General features: G+C 40.0%; 1 protein-coding gene across 2 annotated transcripts in view; it reads left to right on the forward strand.

Annotated features, from left to right (window-relative positions):
- The first annotated feature begins 2,775 nt into the window (after window positions 1–2,775).
- nnt (nicotinamide nucleotide transhydrogenase) overlaps window positions 2,776–22,567 on the forward strand; it is a 32,240-nt gene continuing 12,448 nt past the window's right edge. Inside the window, exons 1-15 of one of the 2 annotated variants that reach the window (XM_035667893.1) lie at window positions 2,776–2,855; window positions 4,673–4,888; window positions 8,201–8,430; window positions 8,945–9,162; window positions 9,263–9,350; window positions 9,802–9,890; window positions 11,137–11,324; window positions 11,663–11,796; window positions 11,898–12,089; window positions 13,531–13,684; window positions 14,937–15,098; window positions 18,280–18,390; window positions 20,784–20,929; window positions 21,180–21,375; window positions 22,064–22,297. In XM_035667893.1, the coding sequence (XP_035523786.1) occupies window positions 4,735–4,888; window positions 8,201–8,430; window positions 8,945–9,162; window positions 9,263–9,350; window positions 9,802–9,890; window positions 11,137–11,324; window positions 11,663–11,796; window positions 11,898–12,089; window positions 13,531–13,684; window positions 14,937–15,098; window positions 18,280–18,390; window positions 20,784–20,929; window positions 21,180–21,375; window positions 22,064–22,297 (2,296 nt within the window). In that variant the 5' untranslated portion in view covers window positions 2,776–2,855; window positions 4,673–4,734. Of the gene's footprint in view, window positions 2,856–4,672; window positions 4,889–8,200; window positions 8,431–8,944; window positions 9,163–9,262; window positions 9,351–9,801; window positions 9,891–11,136; window positions 11,325–11,662; window positions 11,797–11,897; window positions 12,090–13,530; window positions 13,685–14,936; window positions 15,099–18,279; window positions 18,391–20,783; window positions 20,930–21,179; window positions 21,376–22,063; window positions 22,298–22,567 lie in introns of those variants that run through there. The other variant, XM_035667894.1, reaches the window with a different exon arrangement.

Here is a 22,567-nt window from a genome sequence, read left to right on the forward strand (position 1 = left end):
ACATATGCAAAAACACACACACTGTTGCATAACATTTGTAGGATCAGGGGGCGGTGTGAGGGCAACCACCCGCGTGTCTTTGATCAAGAGACTAAATCCCTACCTGCCTCAGGGGTGCTGCTGTGAAGCTGATCCTGACCTCTGACCTCCCTGCAGAATGACTCAAGTGAAGAGACAATATCCTCGTGATGTTCCGCAAAATATCCAATTACTTGCTTTATTACACCGGGTGAAGAATGATTGTATTTGACAGTTTTACATTTTAACATGTCACTATTCATCTGAGACTAGCACTGAGTCGAGTGATATTAATCACAAACTGTTGCAGGCTGCCTCACACATGTTGGGGGAAAAAAACTAAGAAAAGCGGGTAAAAAGAAATTGAGTGTTGACAGAATAAGGGAATGAAAGTGGGAGGTTAGAGGTAGAGCAGTTCAGCTCAAAACCATTTGTTCAACAGGAGTTAAAGCTTTAAAATGAAGGGAAGTGGCAACAACCATAAATAACCCGGACAGGATAACAGACGCTGCAATCTAGAAAAGTTCACACCAGTTCAAAGTTGTAAAGCGGAGGCAAATGTGCCCACAGGCAAGTAAACCCTGAAGACTTTCTGCCAGTAAAAAGATATTCATCCCTCCCAATACTGCCCACTTACTAATTCTGTTACTTGTTCAAGACACAGGGCTTCATAGGTCTGCAAAATCAAATTCATATGGGAATGGGATTGATTCATGAGCCTATTGTTTACTCCTTTTTTTATTTAAGCCCAGCGTGAGTCACTATAAATCCAAATTTTGATGGCCTTTGATGTACATAAAAAAGACAATTGTAAAGGGTCTTCATTATATCCTTAACATGCATGGCCTGAAAGAGGAAGAGGAGACAGTTATTATAATAAAAAATGGATATTCAACCAATGATACCTTATAGACAAGTACATCTACTAAACACTGTTCATGTTAAGGGGCGTTACGATCAGAAGGCTTCTTCCACCTGCTTCCTGACCTAGAAATGTCTCTGTAGAATTTATAGTTTTAATGCCACTGAGGAAGAATAAGAAATAAAGAAAGAGAGCATACCTAAGAAAGACATGCAAGGAAAGTCAATTAGAAGAGCTGTTTTAGGGTGAAACGCTGAAATGAAAACCAGGCGTAGCAACAATGCATTCCACTCTTTGAGCCAGATAAAGAGAACCAGATGAGCAGTATATGCGTGAGAGAGAGAGTATATATATATATATATATATATATATATAGATATATAAATATATATAAATATATATAGATATATACAGTACATACTGTCAGTAAATGAAGGTACGGAGCAGAGAGGATAAATGAGGTTTATTAAGGAAGATTTACAAGGAGGTAGAACCATGTGTGTCTACAAGCACAGAAACACTGATGCAATTTGTTCCTCACAAAGCACAACATTAATAGCACATCAGCACCGGACGAACGAGGCAACATGCATGTGCTGTCACTGACACTTCAGCAAACACATCATAGTGTAATGGTGTGGGAGAGAATGGACTCCATGTCAGTGACATTATACTTCACTGGTGCTTTGACTCATGGGAGTTATGAAACATCCAGAAATATGCTGTCCAAAACCTTAAAACTTTAATGATAATCTACTTTAATAATAATTACTGTAACCAATTTATCAGATACAGGAGAAATTAAATTAAAAATAAAACAAAAATGGAAGAAAATGAATACACGATACAATTTAAAATAGTTAAAAAAGCACCCCTTAGTGAAGAAATGTGAGTATTGTGCCACATGTGTACCAGAAGGTTGCTAGATGAGAATCCTTTCTATGTGTTTGTAAACAGTTTGATTCTGTAGATCATATTTTTTGCATTTCTCATGACAAATAGGCCTACTAATATTATTATTTAAGATACCTTGTTAGCCCACATCTGTTTATTGCGATGTTACTTTCGATTAAATGAGTTACAATATCTGAAAACACTGGATCGCTGCAGAGTGAGTGAGGGCCATGTGGATGCAGTGTGAAAATCTTGAATATTACATATATAGTAGTATATTTAGTATTTAGGGTGAAAAATATGAATCACATCATGGAAATGAACACACCATTGTATACCCAAATGACACCTGTTTTAAAATGAATGTCCAATTCATAATCACACAGGAAATAATGATCACTATCAGTATTAATAGGATGTAATAAAATAAAATAGTGAACTTGAACACATCAAACCCCCAGTGATTAGAGTAATGGCCTTGTTACCAAAACAAAATATCACTCAAATATATATATTAAACTGGGTTGAAACATGCTTGATTTGAAATCATTTTAGTGCAACGGTGGATATAAAATGGTAAAAGAGCGCCCCTCAGTGGAAGTACACAGAGTTGCAGCTTCAGTAGTTTCAGTTTTGGGACGCCATTTCTGATATAGTAGTAGACACGTAAATGTGCTCATTGATGAATTTATTTATCATTGCATATATATTTGTATCCAGTTGTGTTTTGTTTATCTAGAAATGCACTCGTGCATACTAATCCAACAAACAACTTGAAACATAACTTGTGCCTAAAAAGTTAAGCCTTTAACTCCTAAATCCTAATTGAACTCATAAATCATAATACATAATCTAATTTAAAATAAAAACGCAGAGGTGACTGTTACTAAGAAAACAGATAACTTATATAAACAATATGAATGGCGTTTGTAATGACAGCACATCAAAAGTCATCGGATATCCTCTGATGATGAATCATATGATCCAATAATGTTCCAATGCCGGCCGCGTCTCCCAAACACCTTCCGGGTTCAGACAGTTAGCCAGCCTGTGCTGCACACAGCCGGGACTATTTGCAAAGGTCAGTGGAGTTACGTGGCTCCCCCAACCTCTTCTACTCTCACTTTTCAACATGCATTTGTTTCGGTTTGCCTTTTCTGTGCGTGTGTGTGGGTGCTTTTTGAGTCATACGTCGCATTCATGCATTCAGATGTGTATTCGCCCGCCTGCTAAGCGCGCTGCTAGCTGGCGTTAGCTTCCAACGACCCGATAGATTTTGTTTTGCAGCGAGCGGAGACAAAAAGAGAGAAGTGCTGCCCCCGCCTCCGTTTTTAATCTTGTTGATGTCTGACTCGTACAGAAGCGACATTGAGTCTTGTATTAAGAAAAACAACACATTTAACCCCTCAGTTGTGTACGCTTTCATTTATCACAGCTGTGAGATAATGTTGTCGATTGGACGCCATTGATTGAAAGATTGTTTTATTGGCGACATAAACGTTAGAGATGCAGATAGGCAAAGGTTTATGAGAGCCGTTCAGGCACACTCGGGACAAAGCAACACACGGTTGCAATTTAATGCCCTGTTCATTGTCACGATAGGTTTTTTTATGAGCTAACGTTGCAAAGGTGGTAAAATGATTTTAATCTGTGTGATTCATATTTTAGGGCTGCAACAGTTTTTGGTGACGTGGTAGTGTCAGTTTTTTTCTGACCTGAAATAAGAGCTCTGAACACATCACACTGTCTGGTCTCTACTGTCTTTTGTCTTCTGTTATCTTGTGGTAACTTTTCAGTTAATTGTCAACAGAAAAATGATAAAATAGCATTTTGTTAATTCATATTATTTATGCAGCAAAAATGCATTCTTTGTTTTTAGTTTCTCAAATTTAAAAAAGCACTGATTTTTTTTATTCCTGTGATAATAAGTTGAATATGTTTTGGTTTTGAAAAAAAAAAGTGACCATTTCTGAGAGAGATAGAAAGAAAACCTGTGAAGATGATGTGACATTGGACTTTTTAACAAATTTTCCTGGCTAAATTATTGATGACAAAGCAACAACAACAAAACAATTGACATCACATAATTACCAACCTACTTTCTAAATGCTTACAGACCAGACCCTACTGTATGCTTTGATTGTGTGACATTGATTGGATGCAATGATCTATTGATTCTTTGACTCAACTATGTTCAAGTCTACAAAATGGGTCAGTTTTTCACAATGACCCTATGCCTGTTTTTGTTTGTTTTTGTGCTAATTTGTGTACTGGTAAATAACTTCTAGGGCTTCACCTAACAATTATTAATTTAATTAATTTAATTTAAAATATTAATTAAATTTGAATTAATATTTTTACAATTAGTCAATGAATTATTTAGTCTTTAAATGTCAGTCATTTTACTTGATACAGAACCTAAGTGATTAATGGTTTATCAAAATTATTATTGATTTACCAATCGACACATTTATTTTAATACATTTTTGACTAGTGTTTGACTCCTCTTCTTGGATTTGTTTCTTTACTCTGCACACACAGAGTTTATTGCCAGTCAGTTCTAGTTTAAACTCTACTACACTAGCCAAACCATCCCAGTCTATCCCAGTTCCATTATCTCCCTTTAAAGTAAACATGCTGTCCCTCAGGCTGTTTACTGCCTCAGACTCAGTCAGTGGGCTGCTATTGAAAGAAGTCACTGTGGTTATCCATAATTTTATGAATGAAAAGATTTGTATGTGACACAATTGAATTGAAAGCTGATAATGGTGTTTAGAAATATCGACACTCTTGCTTTCCCCCTCACTTTCACATACTTTCAACCTCCTGTTAATCTTCTTTGCCCATAACCCCCTCCCCTCTCTGTTCTGTTGGTGCTCTCACTCGTCTCTTCCCCAGGAGGGGTGCTGTCTGTCCTGTTGAGCTCCTCCTGGTGTGTGAGTGTCGGGTGTGTGTGCACCATGGCGAGCCTCCTGCGTGTCGTGGCGGCTAGCTGCTCGGCCCCTCTGTTCAGCGGGGTTTCCTGTGTGAAGCTGCAGAGCGGCGGTTCCATCAAATCCTCGTGCCTTCGCTTTTTCAGGACCCATCAAGCTCTCGGACGCTGTGCCAGTCCAGGTAAGACACTGTACACACACGGTGGCATATTTAATTGAATCATTTACAGAAAGCATCTAATGCGAATATAATTTAACAGTTTGTTTACAAGTGGCCAGTAAAGTGATTTGATTACAGTTTAGACAAGGCATGAAAACTGAGATTTTCTTTTCTTTGAAAGGATCAAACTTGCAGCAGAAAGCAACACAAAGTTGTTGCAATGAAGTGTGACCAAGAGGTTTGAACACGCGTAGTAATGCAGGATCTCTCCACTGATCTTAAGCTGTAATTTTGCAAACTACACTGTGACAAAGGGCCAATAACATATGGCTCTTGTATTGTTGTTTGCATTGGTTGGCAGGTGCTGCTAACTGATTGTTTGTCCTTTTTGGGTTTTAATAGTTGAAGTATGTCTCTAACAGTAAATGAGAGCATAAAGGGATGGTTTAGTTCATGGATACCAGGCAGATTTTCCTCCTGTGGGAATCTAAGCTGTTATAGATACACGTTTTACTGCTGATAGCAAGATAAAAGCAAAGGCCACCTGTAGCTTCTGTCTGCATTCTCATGTACTCATGTGCATCAGGTGCAACATGTCAGGTGGCAACACACCCATTACATAAACCCTGCCGGAGGCTAGGTCTTCAACAAAGTGGCACTTCTCAGCATAAGAATGGAAAGGCAAATATGCTATTCATACCATTGTCCTTTATTGCCCTTGGCAACAGAAACAAATCTGTCACTGTGATATAAATATCCTGTAGAGTAGAGCGCTACCCATTCATTCCTCCTTTTTTTTCATGCTTATTCCTTTTTTAAGGTCATTGTAATTGTTATGAAAAACGTAATCTCCTGTTTATGCAAAATAGAGACAAATAAAACCAAATGGAGGACATTCTTTAACCCCATGCTGCAGCTTTTTCTTCTAAAGTTTATTCTAGAGGTCAGTGTCTACCTGCAGTTGCTTTCAGCTCCAAGGTCACGTTTAGGATACTGCAGCCCTCAGGCATTACTCTCCATTTTCCATGTCCTCACCGGCAGAGTGTGTGTGTGTGTGTGTGTGTGTGTGCTGTGAAAGCCAGTACGAGCTGGTTACAGGTGCTTTGCGTCCAACTGTGCTGGGGTCATAGTTGTGCCGATGCCCCTCTGTTATGTGTAAGTGGGTGTTTTTTAAAGGGCGCTCTTGACCTGGTTCATGGTGACATCCCTGCAGCTTTAGTAACAGCTGGCAGCGTCTATTCTGAATCTGGACACACAAGTGTCAGCTTACAGGGTCACAAACGAGTAGAACACACTACACACACTTCATATAGACGTGCTTATGGTTTTGACCTCTGGGGAGCCTATAGACGTACTGTATAGACAGTGGCAGTGTGCTGTCAGCTGCACACAGAATAACTCTATGCAGTAATACAGTAATTCTGCTTCTTCATTAACAAGAACATATTATTTAGTTTTTGAGTGAATAATGTGACATTTTCCAGAAAGTAGCTGACACAGTGGGCTAAAGGTATTTGGGTATTAACCAGAGTACAAGTTACTACCTGAATCTGCCAATTTCACATCGTGTCAAAATGATGACACAGCACCCTTACTGGGCGTTTGGTGGGTGGGTCGTGTTGATTCTGGTGTAAGACAGAGGAATACAGGAAGGCAGAGCTGAGTCATACAGTTTGAAGGGTTATCAGAGTCAAAAACACATCGCTTTATAATACTGTAAGGATAGTGATGTGAAAATAACTTTGAGTCTGGTTTGGGTAAATACCCATCTTGAAATTAGCCTTAGCCAACAACTGTCTTAGCTAGTTTCTGTCACATTATTCATGCAAAAACAGAGTGAAATCAAATATAAAAACAGTGTATGCTCCAGTTGTCATGTTATTTTCTCCACTGTAAGATTCTCAACAGCTCTTAAACTGTAAATACGTAAAGTCGCTGCTGTCTTTATTAGTCATTTAGGGTTATGTGGTGGTCAGGTGTATCTGCTGGTGTCTACTCAATTTGAAGTTAATCTAAACTGCATTTGTTTCTCAGTAATCTGATAGCCATGGGATCTCCCAGCTCTCTGACTCTAATGTCTTTTATTGGTTTGTTGAGTGCTGAATGCGTCTGCAGAAACAAATGGGCAATACAGCACACATAGAGACGTGATGACTCTTGTTTTATAGAAATGTAATGATTAAGGAGCTAGCAACCAGTTTGTCGGCTGTGTTGTGTTGTGGACCCCTTTCGTAAAAAAAAAAAGTTGTTGTCGGACGGGTGACCACAGCAGGGTGAGAGGAAAGGCAGCCTGTCGGAGACTCTTGTGTTTATGTTTAGACGAGGAGACAGCAGGAAAGAGCTGCAGTGGAATTTTCCATAGGAGCCGAAGCAACATGTGACCTGTCACTAGACCTGCTTGAGAGTGCTAGAAAACAATAAACTGAAAATAATAAGTCACTACCTCTGTCATACTTACTGAACTCTATTTTGCTGCTTACTTTACTGTGTGTTTCTTTCTTTTTATCTTTTCTTTATCCGTTTCATTCTCCATGTCTTATTGCAGTATGTCCTTGCTGTCTGAGGTGCTAACTTTGGTGAAAATCTCACTTTGTTCTTTACTTTGGTTAAGGACCAATTGCCTGCAAAACAGCCTCAGCTGTACTTTGTGTTTAGTGCTAATTAGCACATTTTTGCATGCTAACCCGAGTACAGCCACAGAGAGCCACTAACATGGCTGTAGAGTCTTAGGACACTGACCTTGTCTGACTTCCTACAAAGGCCATTGCATATATAGTACAGTATATATTGTAAACATAACTCATGGTCTTTAGGTCTCTTTGAACCTGCAGATATATCTGTATGAAAGAGTTTGCTCTGTGCTGTTGTGATCTTTATATGTCCTCTGTTTAAATCATAAGTTCCGACTTTTGAAAGAGAAAAGCTGCAATAGTTGCAATGATCCATTGAATAAACATAATAGCTGTAAAGTATCGTGTGTATTGTTTGTGTATCTTTCTATTGTTTTGGACAAGGTCAAGATGCACACATGCACAAACCCATATACACACTGTGCATTTCTCTCATATCTCTGGTATTTACTCCTTTTGTTAAAACATGCTATGAAACCTTGTAAAATACTTTTTGAAAAACCCTTTGGAACAACCAGACTGTGTCAACAATGCTTTGGTTTTATAGGCTGTTTTAAAAACAAATTAAACAAGGCTGGAAACAACTGTTCATTTGCCTTGCATGAATTAGTTTGTCATTATTTAAGCATAAAACTGCATTATTTAATATAAGCTGTTGCTTATCTCACATCTGCTGCTCTATCATTTCTCTTTGCCTCTGCAGGTATTCCATACAAACAACTCACAGTCGGTGTACCCAAAGAAATCTTCCAGAATGAACGTCGTGTGGCAATTTCTCCCGCTGGCGTCCAGGCGCTCATCAAGCAGGGCTTCAATGTCATCGTGGAGTCGGGAGCTGGAGAGCCTTCCAAGTTCCCAGATGAACAGTATGCCCAGGCTGGAGCAACAATTAAAGACATTAAAGATGTCTTGGCATCTGATGTGTTGGTTAAGGTACAATTTAAGTGGGGAATGGAGGGAGGAATGAGAGGTGGATTGTTTTATAGTTCACCAAGGCCAGAGAAAGGGAGGCAGAGACGTAAATAAGGTGGTTGGATGATTGAGACAACCTTGCAAGCTGTTGAAAACACCAGATGTGTTCTATTCTGAAAGGCATGTTAAGGTATAAGAAGAGGTAATGAGGAATAATGGAAGGAACGTACAGGGTGGGCCAGTCAGTGTTTTGAAGATGGCAGCAGCTTTTGCCGTCTGAGGAAGACAGAGAACAACTTTGAACATGTGGGGAAGAACCAGTGTTCCCATGCCAAAACGACAATTAACTGTCAAGTATGTCTCCATTTAAAACATGTTGGTCAAGGTAGAGAAACAGAGAGGAATGATAAGTAAGGAAAATTGAAAGCAGGAAGAACAAAATGACCTTTACATGTGCAGCTTTTAGTTGAGTATTTATCTTTCCCTTTCTTGTTCCCCCGTCTTTATGTTTTTTAACCAATTTCTGTGCCTCCAGGTCCGCGCTCCCGTGTTTAACCCCACTCTCGGCGTCCACGAGGTGGAAATGATGAAGGACGCGGCCACTTTAGTCAGCTTCGTCTATCCGGCTCAGAATCCCGAGCTGATGGACTTGCTGTCCCAGAAGAAGGCCACCGTCGTGGCTATGGACCAGGTGCCCCGAGTCACCATCGCACAGGGTTATGATGCACTGAGCTCCATGGCAAACATCGCAGGGTATGTACACACTGCCTTCAAAGTAGGGGGTGTGATTTGCCTTGTTTGGAGATGGACACTTTCCTTATCATGTCCTTTATCATGTCCTCTGTCATTTCAGGTACAAGTCAGTTGTGCTGGCAGCTAACAACTTTGGTCGCTTTTTCACTGGACAAATCACAGCAGCTGGTAAAGTGCCACCTGCAAAGGTGTGTAGTATGTATTTATGTGTTTCTGTTATGTAGCATTTCTTTTATTTGTAAAGTATCTTAAAGGTTCAGTGTGTAACATTTAGGAGGATCTTTTGGCAGAAGTGGGATATAATAGTCATAGGTATGTTTCCATTATGTAAAATAACCTTAATATGGCAATTGTTGACGCCACGGATCGCCTTCCATGGAGTCCGTCATATTGCCACAGTAGCCCAGACAAATCAGACACTGACTGTAGATAGGGTCTTTTGCGTTTTTCACAGCCACTGTAGTTTCTCCTACACACTTGACAGCCTGTTGTCATTCCCGGGTCGTCAAATACAGACTCAAGTGGTGTTCAGTTCAGATGCCACTACATCTTACACACTGATCCTTTAAGTGTGAGTGTGTCTATTACAACACGCTGGATAACTGCATTGGCCATCCCAAACTGTTTTGTGTGTACTAGGTTCTGATTATTGGAGGTGGTGTGGCTGGGTTGGCAGCAGCTGGTACTGCCAGGGCCATGGGAGCCATTGTCAGGGGATTTGATACCAGGTTTGTTTTTGATATTATATGTATGAATTTAAAAGTATGAAAGGAATATTGGCTTTAAAAGATTGAATTCGAGCAGAAGTGCAGAATTAGATTTGCTGTACATGTGCATCTATTTTTTGCTCATAAAAAACCCTCTCAGTTAAAAGCCTGGTTAGAAACTGATCTTGACAATCATGAAAAAGTGTTTTGGGACAATGAGATGGAAACAGTACAGTATTTGAATCATTTTCTCATTATTTGATTGCTATGAACATAACAATAAACATTTGCTTTTAGGTTCACTGCTGCAGTATAAAGACCCAGTTAGAATTATTATCTCCAGTTTATCATTCCTGGGGGCAACAAACTCTCCTTGATCAGTTACTTTGTCAGAAATACAATAGAAGAGCAAGTGGTGTATCTCTTAGCCAAACAGACTTCCCTTGTTTTAATAAAGAAGTCTGTCAATAATCAGCCTTTTTCCATCATGCCATGAGCAACCAAGTTGGAGTTCATGCTGCGCACGGCATGAGTAGTTTTCCACATAACAGCAGGGCACAGTAAATTTGGTTCCCTTGCTGAGGAGTTTGAGATGTGCATCCTGTTGGCTGCAAATCTGCATCTGGCAGCTCATTCTGGCTGCACCCTCTTGTTCCATTTAGTCTCTGTAAAATTTAGAACTTATCTACTGTCAAAAAAATGCCCAAAATGTTTTGATGAACTATCGTGGTCACAAACCACAGTAATTTGTGCCGCTTGTGGCTTCTTCACAATAAAAGCCATCTTTGTTTCACTAGTTGAAAACTTTTAATGTGAAGCAGCAGCAGAAGGAAATGTTCACTTTGCATTAGCAGGAACTTAATATGGGGTAAGGAGAGTGAAAAGAAAGCATGCAGACTGTTATGAATTAGATATAATTATGCTGGGTTACTTGCAAGCCTCGTTTCCTGAGAATCCCTTGTACGTGTGGTGGACTCCACCACTAACAATGAATACTACTTTATATAGCGTTGATTTCTGAATGTATGTATTGCAACTTGTTTCTATACAGTACAGTTTTTTTTTTTTTTTCTGTATGCGCTTTTCAAGAGCAAACAATATAACAACTGTAAGACCGGTGCCTGAAATGGGCCAGTACTTGCAATACTTATCCACAATAGTACCATTACTTCATACTCAAACACACATCACATGTAGTGTTCTTGTATTCTTTCAGAGATATTTTCCTTGTGCCTGACTAACAAATCACCTTTCCGACCCCTTCCAGAGCTGCAGCTTTGGAGCAGTTTAAATCTCTGGGCGCAGAGCCGCTGGAGGTGAACTTAAAGGAATCAGGAGAGGGCCAGGGAGGCTACGCCAAGGAAATGTCAAAGGAGTTCATAGAGGAAGAGATGAAGCTGTTTGCCAAACAGTGTCAGGAGGTGGACATTATCATCAGCACTGCTCTTATCCCTGGTATGCACAGCAGCACAGACTCGAGCACAATGTAAACACTAATGTATGTACAAAGTGAAGGACACTTTCTTTGAAAGAAAGGACGTGAGCAGTTTCCCTTTGGGCATTGAATATCTGGAATATCACAGAACGTGAGACATTTATTCTGGGCAGGTAGTCAGAGAATTTAGGACACGTCATGGAATATTGTACATTAAAAATAACCAGAACATATTTTACATCAGCTTCACATTTGTTCCATTACTCTGTTGGGTTCAGTAGTTTTTGTACATTGTATGGCCATGTATCCGCAGTGAATATGTGTAATTAATGTCTGCGTTTCCATGGTCACATCGTAGGAAGGCGGGCACCCATCCTCATCACCAAACCAATGGTAGAGAGCATGAAAGATGGGTCAGTGGTGGTTGACTTGGCTGCCGAGGCTGGAGGAAACATTGAGACCACAGTACCTGGAGAGCTGTCAGTGCACAAGGTCAGTACACATACGCATCCATACAAAAAAGTCACTGCTTTTCCCCTCCAATTTAGTGTAATATCACAAAACTTCTGTGTTTTTAATTTAAAATTTTTTAGGGAGTCACCCATATCGGCTACACAGACCTGCCCAGCCGTTTGCCGACACAGTCCAGCACTCTGTACTCCAATAACATCACTAAGTTGATGCGGGCCATCAGCCCCGACAAGGAAAACTTTTACCTGGATGTCAAGGAAGCATTTGACTACGGGACCATGGACCACGTTGTTAGAGGATCTGTTGTCATGCAGGTGAGAGGTCTCATGTGGCCAGCAGCCGGACAAGCGTGCATGTGTGTGTTTGGCTGAAGGTGAATGCAGAAAATCATTCAAATTGCCCTGCAGGTTCCTATCACGGTCACTAGATGTCACCCTAAGAATAAACTTATCTTTTCTTCTCTCTGTCTTTTTAGAGCCTCTTTAGAGCTGCCAATGACTAATGTCCCCTCAATAAACCTAAAACCTCATTCATCCATTCATCCATGTTTGAGTATTAACTGTGAAAAATAATACAGATACAGCCCAAGCCAACAGCATAAAGAAGATGGAGCAAAGATACCTTCAGTAACTACAATATAAAATGTCATTGTGTTTTTTAAATATTATGAGCTGACTCCTTCATTCAGGTTTATTAGTGTAATTATTAATTATTATAGTTCTTGATCATTTGCAGATCTTGTTCTTATATTGCAACACATGGCATTTAGCAGTAAACTAGTGTGACTGGTACATTTTATTCTTCAGTACTGTTCTAGCACTTAATACCATTTACATATTTCTATTATCACTTTTCATGGTGCTTGAATTTTTGTTTAAGGACTTGAAGTTTGTAAAAAGTTGTTTCCAAAAAACAATAAATTCTCTCAACAAGTATTTGTTAGAGTAAACTTAAATTATAATGAATAGTGTGTGAACAAATTAATCATCTGGAGCTCGTATTTGTTAGATACATGCTTGGATTTATTCACATATTGAGCAGATTTCATAAAATGTTCTTAGTTTGTGCAGGAATTTAAATGTAAAAGTTCATGTTTCAACTGGAAAATGTCCTGCTCAGTATAGATCTGAAGGCATTCTTCTCAAAATGTTTGGGGGTAAAAAAAAAAAATACGAAAAGAATACCAGTTGATATATTGTGTGCAGTGCGGTAATGTTTATTTCTTCTATATCCATGTTTGTTCAGTAAGGTGGAACCATATCGTTATATCAGTCTTTAGTCATTGATCATTATTATATTTGGGGAGATTATCTTTGCTGTAATCATCATTTCATTATCATTTCATTGTAATTTGACCTGTACCGATCACAATAATGCTCTCTCATCTTATAAATGATGCAGAAAAGCACTTACTTACTGTACCTACTGATCATTAGTTTGCTTACTTTGATCTTGACAGTGTGGTCTAATGTTTCACATATTCATTAACGCAACAAGAGGTCATTGTACACCATCAGGCAAGGAGATCAGGGAATAAAAGCAGAGATCAAACCAGCGCTTAATAAGTTTCACATGGTATTCTTGCTATAACTGACACTCACCCTCATTTCCACCACTTTTTGCAATCGTTTCTCTCTTCTCTATAAGGTGTAGGTAACCAAAAGGTAACAGTTAATATGATAATAAGGAAAGATTGATTAATCCTTCTGTTTTATTTCTCCCTTTTACATCATACCGTTCTCTTTCCCCTTTCAGAATGGAAAGAACCTGTTCCCTGCTCCTCAGCCCAACAACGTGCCTGTTGCAGCTCCTCCTAAACCTAAGTCCATCCAGGAACTGGAGAAGCAGAAGGCTTCACAAGTCTCCCCCTTCAAGGCTACACTCACCACTGCTGGCGTGTACACCGGAGGTTAGCTGCTGTGGTTGAAACTGAATGTGCATTATGCAGATTATCTTTTTAAATTTTAGATTTTCTGTCTAAGTAGAGAAATCAGGAAGATGCTATAGCTGAGAAATGTTCTCATTTACATGGTTTAACGAAGTTAATGGTCCGCATCGAGTCTTAAGGGGGGGTGAGGTCTGCCAAAAGGTGAAGGACAGGTTAATAATCAGCTTTTCAGGTCACAGCTGGAATGTGTGCAGGAGGCGAGAAGTGACACACACACAGACACCCTGTTAGTGTCAGGAAGTGTGCATTGTAAAAACAGTGTCACACTGGGTGTGTGTTTGAAGTAGTGCCGTAGTGAGTGGTTCCCATGGTGCCACACAGCGCTCTGTATAAGTGCACCTCATGCAGTTAATGTGGTTCACACATTGTTCAGGTGTTCCAGTAGTTTCCTACTTAACACCAGCACACAGCTGCCGATGTTAGCTGCTCGAGTGAGAAGTTGCTTCATGCTGGTTGCTTGCTTATTAGCGTGGCATGTAATGTAGCAAAAGTGTAAATGTAAAAAAAGTTTATGACATGCCGCCAGTCTCGCAATTGTAACCAGACAAATAGCTCTCTGACTGATAACTATATGTGTGTGGAAGTATCAGGAAATAAGGACTACATGGGTGGTCAAGTTTCTCCCACATCTTACGGTCAACCAAATGAGCTTCAAGTTGAGGAAATCTACTATATCTAAATATCATTAACACTATTTAAACATTGAAAGATTGTGACAGGATATGAAACGGGGAAAAAAACATTTCTGCTAAACAAAACTAAGCTTTTTTTAATCTGACTTTTCTCTTGTCAGTGAAATATTGATAGTTTTATGTCTTGGAATTCATGTATATATTCAACCTTCTAAAAAAATGTTGCCTTTGTGATATGGGGTCATAAGCCAGTTTGTAACATTTAGGAGGATTTGGCAGAAATGGAATATAATATTAATAGTATGTTTCATTAGTGATAATCACTGAATATAGGAATCGTTGTGTTTTTTTTACCTTAGAAATGAGCCTTTTATATCTACCGACACTGCAGGTCGCCTAACATAGAGTCCACCATGTTGAACCACCAATGTTTTACAGTAGCCCAGAATGGACAAACTAAACACTGGCTCTAGATACTACACCGCTACATGCCACTAAATCCTACACACTTAAAATACTGTCCTGTTGTTGTTACCGTAGCTCTCTTTTCATTTCTTGAACTTTGTCCCTCTCTGTGCCAGGTGCTGCCACACTGGTGGGTCTGGGTCTGTGCGCTCCGAATGCCGCCTTCACTCAGATCGTCACCACCTTTGGTCTGGCTGGCATCGTGGGATACCACACAGTGTGGGGAGTCACTCCTGCCCTGCACTCTCCACTCATGTCCGTCACCAACGCCATCTCAGGTTAGTTGTGTTCAGTACATATAAATGGATATGTCCTCTGAATGAGTTTGATTCTGAGCCCTCTGAATAAAAAGCGTTATGAGCAAACACCTTTTAGTATAATGCAGTCCAGTACTCAATCACCACAGCCACAAGGTATGGCAGATCAATATAATCTATATCAAGATAAAATGTCAGTACTTGGATTTGCTTTTCTTGTGCTTGGTTAATTTTGATTTATTCATCTGGATTAATTACAGTATGAGCATCCTTTTTTCGCATAGACTCTAACCCATAGAGTATTCTATTTGATAATCTGCACATAATGGAAGAGATTTGTATGTGAGTAGAAACACGCAGAACAAATATGGTAACAAAACACCATTAATTTATAGTTGAAAATATTATTTGCATTACTATGTAAAACAAAGCATGAAATAAAGTCCTAGCCAGAGGATCAAACATTTCACGTCAGTCCAGCAGGTATCTGCCGTCTGCATCCAAATAAAAACTTTAAAGATTGTGTCCTTATTGTCGGCTGCCGCTTAACACAGAGGGGTTAAGAGGTTAGAGAGGTAAGTGCATGTGTGTGTTCTCACGGCTTTGATCACTCTTCAGACCCACACTGGGGTAGGAAGTAACACTCCGTTGGTGATCTTTGAGGGTCAGGGTAGTCCTTTGCTCGTTTACTTGCGCACACAGCCAGACATTAGAGCTCGACTGCGGAGCCCAGCAGTGTTACGACTAAGATGGACAGTTTTTACTCCTTTTAAAACTTTATTACTTACAACTAGACCCTTAATTCACATTCCCATCTTCACACCATGGTTTTTGTTCCTCTGGGTCTGCGCTCTTTTATTTTCCCTCTCTTATACGTTTTTTTCCGTCCAATCTGTCACATTAAGTTTGTCAAATTGCATCAATAAATCCGATTCAAGTAAATGTGTTTTCATTTTATAACTGGGTCAGTCTAAAAGGCACAAAGTTCACAAGATCATCATTAAATATTAGTAGAATTTGCGACCGCATATGAAATAAATGTGTGTTGAAGTTCATTTAAAGGTTTTTCTTTCTTCCCTCCATGTTGTCTGCCCTCCATCTGTCCCCCCTCTCCCTTTCCTCCCTGTCCAGGTATTTTCCCTTCATATTTGGTGTGGCCTTTATTACCTTATTTTTTTTCTGTCACTGACTGACTGCGGTTATGGAAACAGTGAGACCAACAGAATTCTGTTGTTGTTGTGCCAGGCGTCGTAAAGACACACACACACAATCACTCAGACATTAGCAAATCATATTGGAATTTAGGGTTTGAGTGAGGGACAGTTATATTCTTCATCGTGAGATTATAGTGTTACAACCAGTAGTGACTCCGACTTGGTGGGTCATCTTAAATTCTTCAGACACTGGTCTCATATCCAGTGGCTTTATATCTAGTGTCTGATAGAAATGCTTTAATCTACTTGAGAGCACTGATTCACTGTCACACTCTGCCTGTAGCCTGGTAGCTGATGTTTGTCACAGAGACTCACCTACAGGACTATGGCCCACCCAGGGTATATATTATTATGTGTGTATGTGTCATAGCTGGGGTGTGCGTGTGTCCGCTGATGCCTACTGGCTTTCTTTCTGGCTAATCTGTTAGTTGAGGTGGCTAGGCTCGCCTTTGATCTCCACCGAATGGTGTAACTGTACCTTTTTGGGTTTTTTTGGGGTCAAGTGTCTTGTGAAAAATAAAGTGCCAGCTTTAGAAGGCTACATCTGTTATTTTAATGTGTTGGATGCATATTTAATCAACATTTAGATAAATTTAAGTATAGGATCAGACTTTGATCGGTAACAGGGCCAAAGAGACTGTATCATGACCTACCTAATAACCTTAATCTACATATTTGGCAAGAAAAGGTGTTAAGAAAACATTATTTGGCTGACTTCAACATGTCCATTAAAAGGCTTGATATTTATTGCTTAAGCAAGCACCGTATTCAGTGATTATTCATTGTATTCAGGTACATTGACTGCACACAATGGCCAAAAAGAACATCAATGTTCTAATGTACAAGTGCCCAGAACTGTGTTTTAGGAGGTGGACATCACGGACATTAGTTGCATTGAAATCAGCTAACGAAAGACAGTCCAGATAAAAAAATGTAGGGAGCCTTTGTTTTATGTAATTCCCATCTATGAATTTAAAAAGTGTGAAGTAATTAAGATCAAGCTAATATTTGATTGGCATGAACATGAGATATCAGGATAGGGGAGGCAATCTTTAAAAATGTAATCAAAATAGAAATCAGAGGGGTAATTGTTTAGAAGGTTTTTACTAACCAGTTACTAAATACAAGACAAAATGGTGAGAAGCATAGCAACACAGCTACTGAAACATTTGGAAGCATATAGATAAAGATTTGCAGTGTATTGGTAGATAATGCACATATGAGTTTACCTCATGGACATTGGCTAACATCTGTGCCAAATCATGTTCCTCATTAGCCTATTAAGAAAATAACTGATTAGTAGCATCCTGACGCACTTTCTGGTGTGTTTTTGTGCCAGAAACCAAACAAAAAATGTTTGGAAAGCTTGTTATCTTTTGTAACAGTGGAAACTTTGAATTAGCTCATATTTATGTAGTAGAAGTTGTGAAATGATGCTTGGCATCATTTTGAAACTTTCTTTGTTTAGGAGCTGTTATGCACACGATTATGAAGCCGACTTTGTTTGAGAAAGGTCAAACTTCACATTTTCCTCATTTGAAAATTCAGTCCAACACTATTGACTGAACACACACATAGACGCTCTGTACCTGCTAGTCAACCTAAATTGTACACAAACACAATTCCGTGTGAATGCAGGCTCCCAGGGTGCCGTGTGTTGCATCTCACTGCCTGTAAGTCATTACAGGGCTGATGTTATCAAGGTTTCCTAAGCCTGTTTTGGTAAACACACACTCCCTCTCTTTCTTTTTCCTTCTCTTTTTTTATCTTAAAATCTTCCAATTTCTCTCTTTTTTCCAATCTGGGAAGCAAACAGAGTATATACTAGACCGATACAGTATAGACTAGATATAATAGACAGCTACAGCATGTGTATAGATGTCCATTGTGTGTTGTTTTCGTAACCTCTTCACCAAAGTTTTGAATGTCCTGTCTAATGACTTATGAAAGTGGAGGCTCATGAATACTAAAATATCCTTGTTGTGCAGGTCTGACTGCTGTGGGTGGTCTGTCCCTGATGGGAGGTGGCTACTCCCCAACATCTACTGCTGAGACACTGGCTCTGCTGGCTGCCTTCATCTCCTCGGTCAACATTGCTGGTGAGTCACCTGCACATAGACACCTCGCGGCGATCCCTGCCAGTTACAGCAACCTTTAGCCAATAAAATATCAACTTTAGGCTGAAGATTGAACTGTTTTATATTGATTGTACAATAACATGCTTTCAAAACCCAAGTTTTGCAGCTGCCCTGTCTTACCCACCTGCTCAGACCAGAGTCAGTGGCTCTGGCCTGGACCACACACGTTCATTTCTGCTATTACCCTTAATAATTCCCATTACAATGACAAAGTGTTTCTGGAGTCATTATAATACTCATCACTCTCTAATAGTCCTGGGAAACAGAGTGTTCCTCCAGTGCTGAGCCATGAATTTGTTGTAATTTCTCCTATTAGCTCACAGCTAGACACCAGCAAACGCAAGCAGATGAATAGTTAACTTGCATTATGAAGCAGTTCTGCCTGTTTGTTAAAAATGCACCAAAAGCTTCTTTGAGTTTTATGTGTGAGAGTCGCAGGACACCACAAGGTTTTTGAAGTTCAAGACAAGGCTGTGAATCCTGCCACAAATCCGAGGCCCTCAAGGCTCTGTGGCATTACTGCTCAAACCACTGATTAGTCTTTTAGGTTTCCCTTAACTTAACCCTTAACGAAAGCATGCTAAAATACCACAGCCTTTATAGACATACCTAGTTTCTTACCGGTTGTTTAATTTCATTTTTGATGTTCACCATGGGTTCGGTTCCACACGCACATTTCTAAGTGGTTTACCACATTACCCATGAACCCCTGGGAACAGAAAAATTCATTCCATGGAAAAGGGACGAAACACAATAGTGAAATGTAGCTCCAGTAAAACAGACCCTGAAATTTTTAGCTTGTGTGTCTGTTTTGAGGAGCAGGTCCCTGGCTGTAGTTTTTTAATTTTCTCCATGTCTCCACAGTTGTAAGACGTGGGAATGCATGGAAAACACCTGGGATTGTTGAATATCTTAAGTTAAATATGTTCAGTTTCTCATAATCTAAATGTCAATGTGCGCCACCAGGTCTGATCAGATTCTATATTTTCTCCTTATTGCACCAGGTCACTAGTTTCAGTCATTGAGCTAGCTCTAATTGTAGGTGGCTTAAAAGAAAACATTCACATTTAAATCAAATCACATTGCGATTATTTTGGCAAATATTACGATTGCTCTATGATTCATGATTATTAGGTGATTAGTGTGGTGATTATCTTTGTATCACAATTTTAATTTCCACTGAAATTGTTGGGGTCTGTACCAAACAAACATGTTTTCTAACAGAATTAACCACCGCACAATGGAATGACTTTACTGTGATTTATTAAAGAGCGTGCAGCAGGAAAGTTATTCCAGTGTGCGGTGGTTAATTCAGATTTTTTTACTATATGGTCCTGCAACCTACCAGCACCTGAATGTTGTTGGCAGTGCATGGGGAGTTTTGTTCACAAGATGTTTTCTAACATTTGGAGAACAAGATTTGTAGGCCCAGTCATCTCTGCAGCACTTCAGGACTTCATTATGATGCCGTTTTGTTACATATTTTATATTTAGTAATAAATAGCAGCTTTTGCGATTTGGATATTGCACTTAGTCATATTGCAATTTTGCAATGTCTTAAATACGGTACTTGCTTTACATCAGCATGTTAGCATTTAGCTACTGTGTACAGTACAGCCTCACAGAGTTGCTAGCATGACTGTGCTGTTTTGGACTTTTCCCAGTGATGCTGATTTTCCTCTATTCTTACAAGCTTTCTAAATGTAGCATCAACAAACCCATTCTGGGTACGAAAAAAAATAACCAAAAGAAATGATTGGATACTGGCTTTGTGTTGTTTCAATATGCGAACATTCCTCCATGTTAATATATTGACTCAGATTGGTCTGCAATAATAGTAGTCAGATTATTATTATTATTATTACATGTTTTAACAGGACAGTCAACGACTAAAATTACATGAACTAGAAAGAAACAGGTGCTACCCTCTGATTCACCTTTTGTATGTATGGTTGCATGCGTGTGCACGTGGCTACAGTCATGCCAGAGGGAAAAAAGGGAGACATACACACAGTAATGCGATCTCCTCCTGTAAAGCAGTGAGACACCGTCTGGTCCCGGTTTGACGCTTTTGAGGTTTCCTACTTGAAATATTCACACTGACATGAAGTAGACTCATTAAATTCCTACCATTGGTTATTGGGCTTGGCAACCTTTCTTAGCTATTGGCGTTAAAACACCTGTTGACTAAAAATAGATATTTTTCATGTACTTCAGGTGCTTCAACTCCCCTGCATTTTTTATTTTCTTTGTATATTACTCCTACTTTTGTTCTGTAAAGTAGCTTTTAAACCTGATTTGTGTGCCACTGAAAGTACAGGTGCATTAATTTTCTCTCTCTGTCTCTCACCCAGGTGGTTTCCTGGTAACTAAGAAGATGTTGGACATGTTCAAGCGTCCCACTGATCCTCCGGAGTACAACTACCTTTATCTGCTTCCTGGTGGTGTCTTTGTCGGAGGCTACGCTGCCGCTCTGCAGTCTGGATACAACATTGAACAGGTGTGAGAGGATGTTTGCTGTGTCTGCATGTTCAGTTCAAGATTATATTTGTGGTCTCCTACAAAAACTTCATTAGTCCCTTGGAATTGGTGCAAAACAGCCTATGATTATATAAAAGTCAACTAATCATCCTCCAAATGTATTCTTTGTTTTCCCAGATGTTGTACACAACCTTCCAAGAAAATCACATGGCCTTATTTCTCATCCTGTGGTCCCTAAATCCTCTGTATAATGCCTTCTTTCTCACCAGATGATGTACTTGGGCTCAGGTCTGTGCTGTGTTGGTGCCCTGGCTGGCCTTTCCAACCAGAAAACAGCCCGCCTGGGTAACGCTTTGGGTATGATGGGAGTTGCGGGGGGTATCGTTGCCACTCTGGGTGCCCTCAAACCGAGTCCTGAGCTCCTGGCACAGATGAGCGCAGCCATGGCTGTAGGTGGCACTGCTGGTGAGTCTGTGTGTATTAATGTCATTATATGGAGAAGGCAGACTCACAGGCAAACTTGCCAAATTGTGTTGCAGCAGATGTAAATTAATGGACATGGGTTTTGCATCGTGTGTGTGTGTGTGTGTGTGTGCGTGTGCGTGTATTCCAAGCTTGGCCAGATCAAGAAGCAGGTGTGCAGAGCGCATAGGCTCTGTGATGTTTTCATCAAACACAACATGACTAACTCAAGACCCAGGAGGTCTGTCAAAATGGTCAGCATCATGTATTACTCACTTTCTCTTGCCCGCTCAGGACAGTTTAATCATCTAAATGCTAATTGTTCCAGTAACATAGATGAAACCTAGACTAAACTGTCCACACAGACAATAATGCTATTTTCCAGATACAGTAACGTTGCAAGGCCTCCTGCAGGACTCACACTCACACAAAGGGGTGTAGACCCACTCACAAACATGGAATTTCCCCAAACAGGCCTCATCAGCAGCACCTGGTTCCTCAGACGGAACCACTTCCCAGCAGTCCTCCTGAGTCTGTGTGCACGTGCTTGTGATTTGCATGTTCTTTGTGTGTGGGTCTTTGGGGGGCACTCCACTTTATTTATTTGCTATCTCTCTATCTCTCTCTCTCTCACTCTCTCTCTCTTTTTCTCTTTCTCTCTTTCTGTCTCTCTCTGTCTCTCTGTCTTTAGGCCTGACCATTGCTAAGAGGATCCAGATCACAGACTTGCCCCAGCTGGTGGCTGCCTTCCACAGCTTGGTGGGGCTGGCAGCCGTGCTCACCTGTGTTGCCGAATACATGGTCGAGTACCCCCACTTCGCCACAGACCCTGCGGCCAACCTCACCAAGATAGTCGCATACCTCGGCACCTACATTGGTGGAATCACTTTTAGTGGCTCTTTGGTGGCATATGGCAAACTGCAAGGTAAAAGAGAGGACCTAAACTGCATGTCAGATTTAGACTACTATGTGTTTGATGGGATGAATAGTTTGACATTTTGGGAAATCACCTTATTCTAGGGACAACAATTTGCAAGTAAAGCATTTTTTAACTGGTCGGTATGTACCGGCTATTGAGTTTTATTTACCTGATCCAATCTTTGGGTTTATGTCAGCTGTCACACAGCTGCTTTTACTCGCAAAGCTTTCATGCACGCTGCTGCCATCGTAGACTCTCTCCACTGTCTCTTTCCTC

The sequence above is a fragment of the Morone saxatilis genome, unplaced genomic scaffold, assembly GCF_004916995.1.
Source record: "Morone saxatilis isolate NCDOM2014 unplaced genomic scaffold, NCSU_SB_2.0 Contig21, whole genome shotgun sequence".
Lineage (NCBI taxonomy): Eukaryota > Metazoa > Chordata > Actinopteri > Moronidae > Morone > Morone saxatilis.